The 15,406-nt window shown below is 29.8% G+C and overlaps 2 protein-coding genes across 5 annotated transcripts in view; both read left to right on the plus strand.

Annotated features, from left to right (window-relative positions):
* Positions 1-5,115, plus strand: part of LOC108755007 (protein artichoke) — a 36,510-nt gene extending 31,395 nt beyond the window's left edge. For all 4 annotated transcript variants that reach the window (XM_018497714.1, XM_018497737.1, XM_018497722.1 and 1 more), the window contains 8 exons: positions 179-425; positions 782-1,089; positions 2,154-2,734; positions 2,921-3,263; positions 3,362-3,727; positions 3,939-4,112; positions 4,183-4,399; positions 4,566-5,115. In XM_018497714.1, coding sequence (XP_018353216.1) covers positions 179-425; positions 782-1,089; positions 2,154-2,734; positions 2,921-3,263; positions 3,362-3,727; positions 3,939-4,112; positions 4,183-4,399; positions 4,566-4,964 — 2,635 coding nt within the window. In that variant the 3' untranslated portion in view covers positions 4,965-5,115. The remainder of the gene's footprint in view (positions 1-178; positions 426-781; positions 1,090-2,153; positions 2,735-2,920; positions 3,264-3,361; positions 3,728-3,938; positions 4,113-4,182; positions 4,400-4,565) is intronic.
* Positions 5,116-7,204: 2,089 nt separating this feature from the next.
* Positions 7,205-11,258, plus strand: LOC108755053 (probable hydroxyacid-oxoacid transhydrogenase, mitochondrial). The gene is made up of 8 exons (XM_018497795.1): positions 7,205-7,432; positions 8,067-8,175; positions 8,731-8,994; positions 9,232-9,464; positions 9,539-9,772; positions 10,195-10,357; positions 10,731-11,012; positions 11,166-11,258. Exons 1-8 carry the CDS (start codon positions 7,380-7,382, stop codon positions 11,247-11,249), a joined length of 1,422 nt encoding a protein of 473 aa, XP_018353297.1. The 5' UTR covers positions 7,205-7,379; the 3' UTR covers positions 11,250-11,258.
* The last annotated feature ends 4,148 nt before the right edge of the window (positions 11,259-15,406 follow it).

The following is a 15,406-nucleotide window of genomic DNA, read 5'->3' on the forward strand; positions in this document are numbered from 1 at the left end:
AAATATAGACTTAATTTTATTTTTGTACACAAACTAGAAGAACGATTGCAATTAATAAATAATAATGAAGATGCCAGAATTGATTATGAGAATATCTTTGTTAATGCGCTAGAAGTACGAGTAAGCATCGCGTAAAACATCTTTATCTTATCAAATAACGAAGATTGATTATTTTCAGAATAAGCCATAACATGGAGATCTCAGCAGCTTGGCTGCTGACCATCTTCTTGGCGGTTGCCACTATTACGATTGATGCAACAACTTCGCCACCCACAAAAATCGGTTCAGAGAATAAAACGACTGTCGAATCTACGAAAACTACACCGAAAAACAACTTTGTAGATTACGCGAGACCCTTCACCAATGTGAAAGACATACTGATGCAAGAGATCCAGACTTTAGACAAAGATGCTACCGATGCTAAGGTAAGTGCAGATTTTTTATTATATGAAGAATATTTATTATCTTATATAACACTTTTAAATCTTTAGTGAAATAAGCGCAATCATATCTTTTTACAAAAACAAGAATTCAATTATTTGCGAACTTATGCCTAACATAATTATTAAATATATTAATGGATAAAACTTTTCCGCCAATTACTTGTATCATTGCAATATATAAACATAAATAATGCATCTATAATTAAACAGAAAATTTTTTTAATTCAAACATAATTTTAAAAATTGAATCCTGAAATACAGTCAGTTTTAATTGGATTTTTGCTTCGTTATTTAATTAAGCTCTACATTTAATTACAATTTAACGAACGTTTATTTAGATTCAGGAAGAGGTGGCAAAGACTTTCAAGGCCGAAGCGCAAAGGGACAGCATAAACTTCCGAAAGACGACTGCTATTCCTCCGACCAAACTGAATGTATCAAATTCGCTTCTGAAGGAAGATGAATTGAAGAAACTCGAGACTACGCCTTACGAGGACGACGACGAGGCGAACTTCGATGATGACGATTTCAGTGACGAAGAGTACGACGACGGCCTACTGCCGGTGGAAGATGACGAAGAAGTTATGACACAGTGTCCTGATTACTGTAAATGCGCCGGGCAATACGCCGCTGCAACAACTGCAACGTATGTTTCTAATCGAATCGTTATATTATATAACTGAATAATGTCCTTTAGCGACGGCAGATAAAAAGTAGATATCTTCCTACTTAGAGCGCAATCATACGACACAGTTTTTTACATTAATAAAGAGTTAATCAAAATTAAATGAATATTACGGTCTCGATGCAGAATTTTATCATTATTTTCTTAAAAGTCAAGGACACGATAAAATGAGATAATTAAAAAAATTATGTTATCTAAGTTGTGATTTTATTTGAACGTAATTATTCTGATATCTTTTTTTACGTCACAGTAATTTCTTTATGCTTTATAAGTTATGCGTTATAAGTCTTTAACATTTTAATATTAGATATATATAATTATATATATAGTTATATATAGCACACAAAGTCATTAGATGATCTTCTACAGAACGATCGAATTTAAATCAATAACAAAAGATTAATTATAATTTGTCTAATATTAGAGATGACAATCGCTAAATAGTTACACTCTAAAAAATATGAATGTGGATTTAACACCATGCGGTTAATATAATCTTCACTCTGGTGTCGATACCATAATGTATATTTGAAATCCATATATTAGATCCTCATCATGTTGGTGTTAATTGTAAAACAACACAATAAAAATTATATAAACACCGTGATGATTTTAAATCAATATCCATATTTTTCGAATATAACATACACTCAAAAAAAGTGTTTAATTTTAAAATTTTAAAACTTTTTGTCTCTGTTTTTTAAATACTCTTTTTTAGATACAAAGATATTTTAATTTTAAACTTTTCTAATAAACAAAATATTGTGTTTAAATTATATATAAAACGCTAAAACGCTTTAATATTGAAATATTTTTTATTATTAAATTTTATTTTGCAGAGTTGTTTTAAATGTAAATATTTTAAACACACTGCATTTTTTACAGTGTAGCTAAATAGAATCAGTCAAGTGGACAAGTGACGTCTTTTACGTCAATGAGACGTCATTAAGACGCCATCTTGCCACTTAAGCGGTATACAATTTTTCCAATAATTATTCCCATTCTTTTCTGTTTACTATCTATAGATGCACTAAGCTGGTAAATGAGCAGTCCTTTGGGTCAAGTATTGCTCATTTACGCATCGAAAACGCCGGCGAAATACGATTGGGACCGAACGCCCTGCGAGCTCGCGGTCTTCAGCATGTGGAATCCATCACCATTGTCGACACACGCATAGTCGAGCTAGATCGTACGGCCTTCAATGGCATCACATACCTATTCGCTGTGAATTTGACACGCAATGGTTTGCAAGACATCCACCCGAACACCTTCCAGAACAACACGCAACTCAGCCTGCTCACGATCGCCGGTAATCCGCTTAAACACATGCATGACTCTAAGTCGAAGCATTATCTGTTGCACGCACCCTCGGTCACTGATTTCGATTTTTCAAACAATGGAATATTACGGCTGAAACGCACCGCATTCTCCAAGATGCACAGCCTCAATTTCATCAATTTACGTGGCAATCGGCTAAGAGAGATCGACAGCATGATCTTCGATTCGCTGGACCAGCTCATGGAAGTGGACCTTTCGGATAATATCCTGGATGAAATCCCGATCGATCTATTTGTTGATAAATACGTTCAAATTCTTCGTGTCGCTGGTAAGAATGGCAACGTGTATCATTATTTATCACAATACACAATTATTAAAATTATAAATGCTTGATTGAATTTAACAGAAATGATAAATTTTTATTTAATTGTAGCTATCATCTAATGCCAATGAGCAAACTAATTGTAAGATTTTTTAACCGTTGAGAAATTAATTGAGAAAAAATTATTTTCAGGAAATAATCTATCGACGTTGGCCACCATAAGTTCCTCAAAACTGACAACGCTCGATGCCTCAAGAAACAAGATCAGGGTAATCGGTAAAGATGATCTAGAAGGTGTACCACTATTAGATCAGTTATATGTCAAATCAAATAATTTGAAGAGAATCCACCAGCATGCTTTCAGCAATCTCGAACAGTTGCAATATTTGGATATCAGCGATAATAAGCTTTCCTTATTAACTGAGCATCATTTCAAGTCCAATCCAAGACTACAAATTCTACTGATGAACGACAACCCCGGTTTGCAAATTCTGCCAGTTTTTAAAACTTACGACTTACAATTTAATACGTTCAGGTGAATATATATATATATATCATGTGCTATATTTTATTTTAAGAACCAAATAAATTAATCTATATATGTATATCGCAATAATCGTTTTTATTTAACAGCATTACCCGTTTCGAGTGCGCGAATTGTGGTCTGGACAATCTCAAGTCTGGCACGTTCGACGAAATGCCGGCATTGACTCGATTAAAGCTAGCAAAGAATCGTCTATCCGCCTTGCCCGATGGATTCCTGGATAATCTTTCGTCTCTTCGTGAACTGGATTTGTCCGATAATATCATCAATGCTCTCCGACCCAACATGTTCCGCGGCGCCATAAATTTGAACAAACTGAACCTCGCTCGTAATCCATTGAGAACATTACAAGTCACGCCGTTCCTAGACCTTCCAAATCTCTCCAAATTGGACGTGAGCCGATGCAATCTCGAGCGCGTTTGGAGTGAAGCTAGAGTGCCGTTGAAGACTCTTCGGTACTTAAAAAGTTCTATGTTCTCCGTATTGTATTTGAGGATAATTTTAAATATAATCTTTTTTTAATATTATATTTTGCAACATATCTTCTGTATTACGAACAAAATTATTCTGCAACATTTTTATCAAGATATTCATTGATCAGTGTATTATGATGTCAAAAGATCCATTGATCGATGTATCTTATATTATATTTTCGCTCTTGTTTAGGTTCCTGTCGGTTCGTGGTAATCTTCTACGACGAATCACCGTTGAGGAACTGAGGGCCACACCACATCTCACTGGTCTGGATTTGTCGCATAATCCTTTGGATTGTGATCAAGAGTTCACTGAATCTGTGCAATGGCTTACCGATCGTGGTGTTGCACCTACAGAGGTACTTGAGTGAGTATTCAAGTTTAGTCGTCAGTTAAATGTTATATAGAACATCTCTCAATCTGTCGTGTTTTTATAGACTTATCAATGATAAATATGACGATATTGAAGATATTGATAATTTTATGGATGTCAGCCAGTGGACAGATTTGGCGAAGATAATTTGCGATGGAATCGATGATGGTCCACCAGCTAGACCACCTCCTGGCAAAGGCACAGAAAAAGATATTCTTCTAAATATTGATATTGTAGAAGACTCCGATCCTTTATTGAAACATGAGCTTGATAACGATGAGGTAAAACGATAATAAATAATGTCCTTTGATACATGTTTTAGAAATATTTTTTTATATACTTTAATTATTTAATATCTCTTTTGATTTGATATAATTTTTAATTTTTTTGTAATTTATTATATTATTTCCTAAATTAGAATGATAATGCTGAATGCGTTTATTATAGAAACTCAACATCGATCACGGCATGCAGCATATCGATGAGCCGCGATTAACGCAAGATCAAGAATACGACGAAGACTTCGCAGTCACCACGCAATATCACACTTGGTACAACTGGAAACCCGGTTTTAAAGTTTGGTTGATTTCCGGCACTGTTCTGTCTGTTCTGGTAATCTTCTTGTTGATAGCTCGCCTTGCTTGCTGTTTGGCGAATAAACGAGGACGAGGTCCTGTTATCAGGCCACCCATGATCCTTCGTCAAGGTCTGGTTGACAACAAAAACTGCGGTTTGGTGTATAAACCTTTGCAGGAGGAAATAGCCACGCCTCATATGCCAAAACGCGGTAGCTTCTACTCGAGCAGCACCTTTCATTACGACAAAATCGTACCAGAGAGTGTATAAGAGAATTTATTTCCTGATTAATTAATTGACCCATTACTGGGCAATCTACCGATGTGAATGGTTGTGAACAGCGAATCGTAGAAAATCATTTTGCGCTGTTCTCGCGAATCAAGAGAAGTTCTCAGACTGTTATTGGGTGAACGACGAAGCCGACGAGAATAATTAGGCAGATTTTTTTGACCACATAGTTCGTAATATATAATTCTGTTGGTAAATTGTTATGATTCGTTTTGAAAAACGAACAATTGAATTGATTGAAAGAATATAACTGAATAATAGTAATTAATTTGACCTCCTAGAAACACGAATACGATTGATCGTGACACATATTTCTTCTAAGCTTTGTCGTGTTCTCAAAGTTGACATAAAACACGTGATTAATAAGCGTTTATTGTTGTATTATTAACTCAAAGATGCCTGATAGAAATGAATAGTTATATATCTTAAAATAATGAATAGTTATAATATATCTAGATATATAAACTGCAGTACTGCGTTACAATCATATAATCATGTAGCTTTTTGTAAGAAACAATGAAAAATTAGATTATTTTTTACAAAAAGCAGAGTTACAAAAAAATATAACAATGTACTTATTATTTATAAGCTCAAAGTAATAACAGCTTTACTTGATTAAGTAGTGAAATTTGGAGAATAATTCGAAGAAAAGCAGTACTGTCTAAGAAGCACATATTTAATCAAATGAAGATTCTACGTAAAGATGTAATGTAATAATAATAATATATATATTGCGCAAAATATATTAATTGGGCAAAAACATATCTATAATTGGTGATCGGCGATGAACGAATGAGAGAATTACGTATGACAGATGTAAAATTTTATACGAAACGAGAGAGCTTCCTGTAGGATGTCCAGTCATAGTAATATATGCCAACAATAAAACAGTAAAATTACAATATCCTCGTTCAGTGAAAATTTACATTCAAACTAATACTTTGTATACTTTGTACGTATGTCGATACGCACGCGCATTTTTATTATGCTATTATATATATTATATACATATATATATATATATATATATATATATATATATAGTAAATAATAAATATCGTTTTAATAAAATTTTATTTAGAATCAAATTCGAATTTTCTGTCTTAACCGAGTTTGTTTAAAAAAAAATAAATAGTATATAAAAACCAACTTTAGTATGTTACGAAAATAAAAAGGACATTAATAATAAAAAAAAGTATGTTAAAAATCATGAAGGTTAATATTGGGATTCGAAAAAAATACAATATTTCATTTATAAAATTTGTAGAAGTGATTAATATTCAATCAAAGTTCAATATAATAAAACGTATATAACAGAGAGTATACCTATAGAGATAGATGACGTGGAATAAACTCGATTGAATAACTTCTGTCACAACAAGAATCAACGCGATAAACTTGTGCAAAAAAAAACAAGAATAACCGATCAAAATCAGGCCAGACTCATTGGCGCACTAATTTTTTGCGCTATACTATTTATTCAAGGTATTCCAGAACTAATTATTGAAAAACTCTACTGATAAAAAACTGTAAGGTTTCACAGTATTACGTAAAAAATATATCACGTTTAATGTAAATTATATTGTTTTAGAGCTATTACCGAGACATTACCGTATCTCGTTTTAAGTTATAATTATTTGTTATAATTTAAAAAATTAGATTAAAGATTTATGTAGTTATTTTTGTAGAAAAAAATGCTCTAATCTTTATTGTACATAACCCCAAAATTATTAATTTATAAAATTTATTAAATCATTCAGTCAATAAAGTTTTCGTTTCAGTTATCAATAGAGCTGCTCAAATTTTAAATAAATTTGTATCTTTAGAAATTTATTTAAATAGATTCTAAAAATTCTAAGCTGTGAAATATTTTTGGAATATTTATTTTAGAAACTTTATTATATTCTTCTTTTCATAAATTATATACATAAATAAAAAATTCTTAATTTTTAATATTTATTTTTTTTTTTGTAACATTCTTTTTGTAATATTCGATTCAATATATAAATTTCATTTAATTTAAATATTTAAATTTTTGCTTTAAACATCGAAATTTCGGAAATGATCTTTTAAATTGAATGATAGAAAACAAGTAGCACTACAAAACGTAGCTCTATTAATACACGTTCTATTGATACAGCCCTGTTCACATATGAATACGAACACATGAATAACAGAGCCACCTCATCAAAAGCTTAACTGGTAAACAGGCCTTAGTGGCCTTAGTGGATGGAAGAGGAATATGAACTAGTCGTGATACCAAGACAAGAGTGCAGCACGAGAGTTTGTCGAGAACGTCACTCCACAATATTTTCAATCAGAAGACCTGTTAAAATTTGTTTCAACCATTCCTACTTTGCTATTTTTTTAGACAATCACTTCTAACAAGTATTTAAAATGTTGCCAAGACGACGCGTCATTGAACTTCTGCAAGTCATTTCATCTCAGTCGTAAGTAAACTACAGTATAACTTTTATTAATTTGGAAAAAATTAATATAGTAGTAATATTATCAAATAAATCGCCAAGTGTTTTGAATACGCTCTCTATCGTAGATCAATCAATATAATAAATTTTATGCAAAAAATACATTATGTTTTTAAATCAAAATAAAGAGAACTAAACTGAGTAATCGTACTATAATTAGTAACAAATAAATATTACTTAAAATTAAATATATAATAACTGCTAAAAAAAAGAATATTTGAGTTTTTATAATTAAAATTAGTTCTCGCAAACACAAATCATCCTTTCCATCAAAAGATCATCTTTATTATATTTTTATTTACCTTCCTTCTTAAAAAGTATTAAAAAGATATAAGCAAACATAAGTACATTTAGAATCCTGCTTTATATTATTAAAGCAGTGGAAATAATTTTTGCCTGCATTTTATAAAAATGTTATATAAGAAACGTGAGAAATATGAGAACGGAATGTAACATCAGCGACGATCTATCAGAATCTACGCATACTTATAATCCATTAAAGTAGCACATTAACTCGATGACGTTTCTCGATGGGTTTATTTGGGTGAAAGAATAGAAGTATATTGAACGTGAAAGTTAAACTGTTCTGGACTTTTAGATGCAGATGTCCAGCGCACGGAAATCCAGGAGCTACTAGCGTATGGGATCATGGAAAAACACGAAGCACTGCAGCAAATATTACGACCGATAAGGAATATGCTTTCGAGGTAAAATTTGATAAAGACAGAGAAACTATTTATAAGAATTCTCCTTAAAATATATGTTAAATGCATTAATTTTATCAGAAACTCCGCGATTATGAAATCAAAAACCTCTCACATACATTGTGCATTCAGTTAAGATAATGTGTTTACAGCAATCATATTCAATGCCACATTCCTGATAATAATCTAAATATATCATAGATGTAACAACAGATTTTAACAACAATTTAAAATTATTTCATAAAATTAGAGATTATTATTTAAAGATTATTAGATATAGTAAGACATCTCTCTCTCTCTCCCTCTCTCTCTCTCTCTCTCTCTCTCTCTCTCTCTCTCTCCCTCTGTTTTAAAAATTAAATTCGATTGATTATATATACAAAAAATAATACACGTATCTCACAAATATGAAACCAAAAATTTTTTAAAGCATAATTCTTGAATTCATTTTAGTAATTTACTCTTTTCTTTATATCATTGAAATGTTTGGCAATTAAAATGTGATAATGTCATAATTTATGTATAATGTTAATTATTAAAAATTACGTGAAATTTTAGATGGCCTGTTCTACAGTGCGATATGGAGTAGGAGTAACAAGAGAATTAGGAATGGACATACAAAATTTAGGAGCGAAGAAAACGTGTGTGATGACTGATCCTAATTTGATGAACTTAGCCCCTGTAAAAACTGCTATTGACAGCCTTTCCAAATACGGGATTCAATTCGAGATTTACGATCAAGTACGAGTGGAACCAACTGAACAAAGTTTACAAGACTCGATCGAGTTTGCCAAGCGTGAAAATTTTGACGCTTTTGTAGCAGTACGTATGCAAGAAACGCGATAAGAAAGAACGTTAATACTATCACATTTTTTGTAAAACATATACCTATATAAATTAAATTATATTCTCTTTTTATATCTCAATTATATATGTATTACAATATATCATTAAATAAATCTTTATTTCTATTATATGTAATGATATAATTAATAAAGTATATATTTATTATTAATTATTATATAATCATATATTACTTTTTTTATTATTAATTCGCAGGTTGGTGGTGGTTCCGTGATGGATACTTGTAAAGCGGCAAATCTATATAGTTGCGATCCAAATGCCGAATTTTTGGATTACGTAAACGCACCGATCGGAAAAGGTAAACCGATCCGAGTACCTCTGAAACCACTTATCGCCGTTCCGACAACTTCCGGTACCGGTTCTGAGACAACTGGAGTATCTATCTTCGATTATCGGCCGCTAAAGGCCAAAACAGGGATCGCTAACAGGCAACGTTCAGTATAAATCATTGGATAGAAAGAAGATATAAAAAAATATTAATTTATCAACTATTTTATTACAGATCTCTACGTCCTACACTAGGAATCATCGATCCCAAGCATACTCTGACTTTGCCGGAGAGAGTATGTGCCTACTCCGGTTTCGATGTGCTCTGTCACGCTTTGGAATCTTTCACGGCGATACCCTATACAGAGAGAACACCATGTCCATCAAATCCAATTTTGAGACCAGCTTATCAAGGCAGCAATCCTGTCAGCGATGTCTGGGCCCGATATGCTCTCCAAGTTATGCGCAAGTAATTAATCAGTCAATTACTTATGCAAAATTGCATATTCAATATCTGCGTGATTTCATGTTTTGATTTCCAGATAAATAATAAGTTAATTTTTATCAAGTTAAAAACAAAATTACAAAATCATATTAAAATATAAAGCGTTATTCTAATTGATTTCAAAATAATTACATTAACAAAACAAAAGTTGTTTTTCAAATATAGAAACCGCTTAAAAAACTTTGATATCATCTTAATTTTCCACCAATATGACATAAATTAAATATAATTTATGTCATAAAATTGGAAAAATATTGAGAACACTAAAAATTTTTTTGTTTTAAAATAACTGGCTTCAAAGAAAGTACATAGTTTAATTTTCCAAAACTTATTTTTTTTAAACAAATATTGTTTATTCATAAATGAATATGTAATTTTTTACATAGATACTTTGAGCGAGCAGTTTATAATCAAGAAGACTTGGAAGCGAGGAGTCATATGCATTTAGCAAGTACAATGGCAGGCGTTGGTTTCGGAAATGCTGGTGTTCATCTTTGTCATGGACTTTCGTATGCTATAAGTGGAAATGTTCGAAATTTCCAACCAAAGGTACATTAAGAACTTGAATTCATATACTCTTTTTATAATCAATAATAATCTTAATTTGCTTAAATACAAAATTTAATTTATATTCAAATTTATATATTTATCGCAAATATTTAAGTAACTTTTATTTAAAAAGTAGAAAAATGTTTAATTACAATAGCTTTCCAAGTAGCAATATAAAAATATGACTTCCCTTTTCTCCCTTTCTCGAGAGAAATCTCCACTTTATCTTTTATTTAGAATGCATTTGTAAAGTTATGTCTTCCTAAATTATTAATTCTTATCAAATTATTAATTATTATACAGTAAATAATTGTTATATATTAAATTATTTAAAGTTCTTTGATATTTTTATTGAATTTTTACTATATTTAAGGGATACAGCAATGATCATCCCATAATTCCTCACGGTCTATCCGTGGTGATATCCGCACCAGCAGTGTTTTGCTTCACCGGAAGTGCATGTCCAGATAGGCATCTGGAAGCTGCAGAATTGCTCGGAGCGGATGTTAAAAATGCTAAGCAGGCTGACGCGGGCAAAATTTTGGCCGATATTGTAAAGGAATATATGCACCTTATAAAAATCGAAAACGGTTTGACAGAACTCGGTTTCAAAAAGGAAGATATTCCTACGTTAGTTCAAGGCACTTTACCTCAGGTAAATAACGTTCAATGTATATATTCTTTATTAAACGGAAAAATTACTATAATTAATATAATTAATTTAAAATGTAGTATACATAATGCTACACTGTCTAGGTAAAAACGCCATTAAAAACCATATTAAAATTTATCTCCTCTTTTCTTCTAGCATCGTATCACGAAATTGGCGCCACGTGAACAGTCAGAGGAGGATCTTGCACATTTATTCGAAAATTCATTTACTATTTATTAATTTAATATTTATAAAAATTAACGTTTTATCAATTGTATATAAATTAAATTGTAATAATATTATTTTTATACAAAAAACAATAGAGTTTATAAGAGAACATAAAAATTAAATTCAGCTAAAAGATTAAATAATTGTTAAGTTGTTAAATATAAATATTATATACATATATAACACATATGTAAGTTTTTATATACAATAAATATATATATACACTGCTCAAAAAAATTATAGTATAGAAAAATTTTGGGCAAAAAGTTAGTCAAATTTGATTAACGATAACTGTGCCAAAAATTTGTAGGATCGTAGGATGACAAATTCTTTTTTTAATTAAAACTTGAAATCTCTACTTTAAGATGCTATGACGCGATAAGTTTAATGCCCTTTTACCACTGTAAGTATCTCGAAAATGAAAACATGTTTGTCATATTAAAAATTATCAAGTTTAATAGAATGCGCGGATTTGTTACAATTTTTGAGAGGATGTAGCACCATAAAATTTGAACCCTTTCCTTTTAATTAAAAAAAATGCTGCTGCGACTATTTTTCGTAAAGTTACAACACTATAAAGTAATCCTTACATTTTTTTATATATTGTATATATTGAAAGAAAAGATTGGTTGCTGCAACAATTTAGATAGTAAAATATGGCATAGCATTTTTATACGACTGCAGCAATCAGTTTCTGGTTGTAGCAGCAAATTTTTAGCTTATCCGCAATGTCAGTATATGATTTCGATAGGCTCTCTAACGCAATTAAAAATTTACTACTACAACCAAAAACTGATTGCTGCAGTCGTATCTAAATTGTTGCAGCAACCAATCTTTTTTTTCAGTGTATCAGTAACGTTATCATTACCGGATATGTCTTAGTGAAAAATTGTTCATCGAATCAATATCGATTCGATGTCGAAATGATACTTTCAAACAAAATTAAATTGTCTTAACAAGCCGACACTATAATGATGTATATGTAAATATTCATTAGAAGAATGACAATGTATACGTTTCGGGATTTAGTACGTTAATAATAAAAAGTAACTGTCAAATATACTTATTAATGAAGTCATGGCATAGGCACGTCGAATTAACTACTAATTAGCAGAGAATGGAAAGTTACTTTTTAAAAGTAACAACTTACTCGTTACCGAGTATAAAAAAGTAATTAATTACAGTTATTAATTACCGATTTTTTAAAGTAACTCGTTACAGTTACCATTACTTGAAAAAATAATTCATATTTAGTGTAATACATTCTGGATTGAAATCTTTTATCTATAAACAGACATCAAAACAGGTTGACAGTGACAAAGAGCATAAAATTGCAAGTAAAAGTTGGTTCACACGGTATCTTATTTGCCTTTAATATCTGAAAAATTCAAAAAATATTACAAAGAATATGAATGTTAATCTTTGTTATAAATTTTGAATAAATTGGATGGCACAAAGGCCATAAAAATATTCTCCCATCAAGCTCTAACAAAAATGTCGTGTATAAAATACAATGTCAAGACTGTAATGCAACCTATACGGGACAAACGGGACATTTATTGAAAACCAAAGAAGACAGAAATCACATTAATAGAAAAACGTCTTATGAATCTATGATTATACAGCATAGGTTGCAACATAGTCATGATTTTGAATGGGACGATATAAAAATCTTGAACACAGAAAAACAACTAAGCAAAAGACTCATATCAAAAACGCTAAATATTCAATTGTAATCAAACGGTTTGAATTTATGATCCGATACAGAATTTCTGCACCACTCATATGTGAGTATTTTAGAAAGATTCAAATAGTGACATTATATATTCGCCTTTAGCTGATTATTGTTTTCAAAGACTAACATTAGAATAATTTGACTTATCATAACGTATTATTTTGTACGGACGTGGCTCGCAGAATAAAATTATAACGGTTATTACTTGTATGACTTTCTTCTGGATAATATATGTTATAATTTCCCAATATGACCATATATGTATAAATCCATACAGAATAGACCTCCAAGACATGCTTTAAGAATATGCAGAGAACATTCCAAGCCTTAAGAATATCCCAGAATATTCTTCGGATAAAGTATTCTGTGTAGAGACAAGACGTTAGATGTTGTAAGAGTTTTGAAAATAAAATAGATTTTACTGTTTGCGAAAATGAGCGATAAATAATAATAATTAAAACAGATTTTCAATATTTACAATATAAAAGAATTAACAAATAACGAGAATAAGAATCAGCGCGGATAATCAACGCAAGTTTTGTAGATTTTTTAAACTACAAAACTTGCGTTTGATTATCCGCGCTGATTCTTATTAGTCCCGTTATTTATTGATTATTTTTGTATTTTAAATAAACAATAATTCAAAAATATAAAAACTCGCAATTTGCGAGCATGTTACCCTCCCGAATATTCAGTTTATTTTTACATATATACTTTTAAAAAACTTATTGTTAGATTGATGTTATACATAAGTCTAGTGGTTTCGCAAGACTGGAGTGTCAAATTAATTCTCAAAAACAAGTAAAAAACTATATTAATGCTGTTTTTTTGTAATTAATAGTTTGTTACACAATAAGATTTAGTGCTTAAAAATATGTTAGTAAATGATAAAGTCAGATAATAATGAATTGGTTATAATATATATTTACAAAATTTCATGACATTTATATGTTATTTGTTGAGTTGATTATGATATTTACTTGTGAGTTTTATTTTAATGCAAAAGTATGCATTTGTGTTTTATGCACACTCTCGCACATTCAAATAAAACTCACAAATAAATATTATAATCAATAAATAACAAATAAATGTCATAAAATCTTGTAAATATATATTGTAACTAATTCATTATTATCTGACTTAATCATTTATTAACATATTTTAGAGCAACAAATCTTATTGTGTAACAAACTATTAATTATGAAAAACAATATCAATATAATATAATAATAATAATTTAAAAATAATCAAGTTACAATAAAAATATGTTTAACAAGTAATAAATAAATTAATAAAACCGTATAAGCAATAATATCTTTTTTAATGAGTGAATTGCAAAGTGCGATCATGGCATTACCTTATACAGGATATCATTAAATTACGGCATCATCCATCTTGAGGTAGAGCAGACTGAATTAAGCTGAAAAGTCCTTTACTTTTACCATTTTACGATTATCGCAATGGTTAACGAGATATTAATTACTAAAAATCGCTGAATATTAGTTTTCAATCATTTTTTATTCAAATACTGTCAACTTTACAAAAAAATTGCAAGAGAAAAATCATTTATTTTCTTCTGATAGAATTTTAAGAATTTTTTCAGAATTCTTTATCAACTTTTTTTTAGTACTGCATTTTCTTATTTTTATCACCATGAGAGAATACGGTATTAAAAAATTCTGAAAAAATTTTTAGAACTTTATAAAAAGAAAATAAACAATTTTTATCTCTCGCTGTTTTTCTGTAAAGTTGATAGTATTTGAGTAAAAAATTATTGAAAACTAATATTCAATGATTTTTAGTAATTATCGATTTAGTAATTAATCTTGTTAACCATTGCGAAAATAGAAGACTTTTCGACTCAGTTTAGTCCACTCAGGATTGGTGATGCCGTAATTTAATGACACCCTATATATTTTTCACAGAGTAATTTATATGTTAACGTTAATTAAAATATGTTAGTATATTATATGCATATAGTACTTAATAATATCTATATAAATAATTGATAATATTTATGTACATGATAATAATATTTATATATCTAGTAATTATGCATCACATAGCCCATTCATTACAAAGCAATGGATTTGTGAGATATAATTATTTCGATGATATTCTCAATATAAACATTTGATCTTTGGATAAATTATAATTATAGAAATAAAACATTCAAATATTAATTACCTCATTAGAATAAATAGTATAAAATCTATTACCATAATATGCGATATTTACTATTTTAAAAAATTTTAATCATTATTTTATTAATGATAATCAATAAAAAAGGGTTATCACATATATCTAATATAATTTTTTTTCACAAAAAGCCATTACTTTAAAATTAAAACAATTTACGACTCACAAGTCTGATACGTAGCACAGCGGAGTTGAAACATTAATCCGTAAAATATAAATATATATCCAAATATTA

This window comes from Trachymyrmex septentrionalis, unplaced genomic scaffold (assembly GCF_001594115.1).
Source record: "Trachymyrmex septentrionalis isolate Tsep2-gDNA-1 unplaced genomic scaffold, Tsep1.0 scaffold121, whole genome shotgun sequence".
Classification (NCBI taxonomy): domain Eukaryota; kingdom Metazoa; phylum Arthropoda; class Insecta; order Hymenoptera; family Formicidae; genus Trachymyrmex; species Trachymyrmex septentrionalis.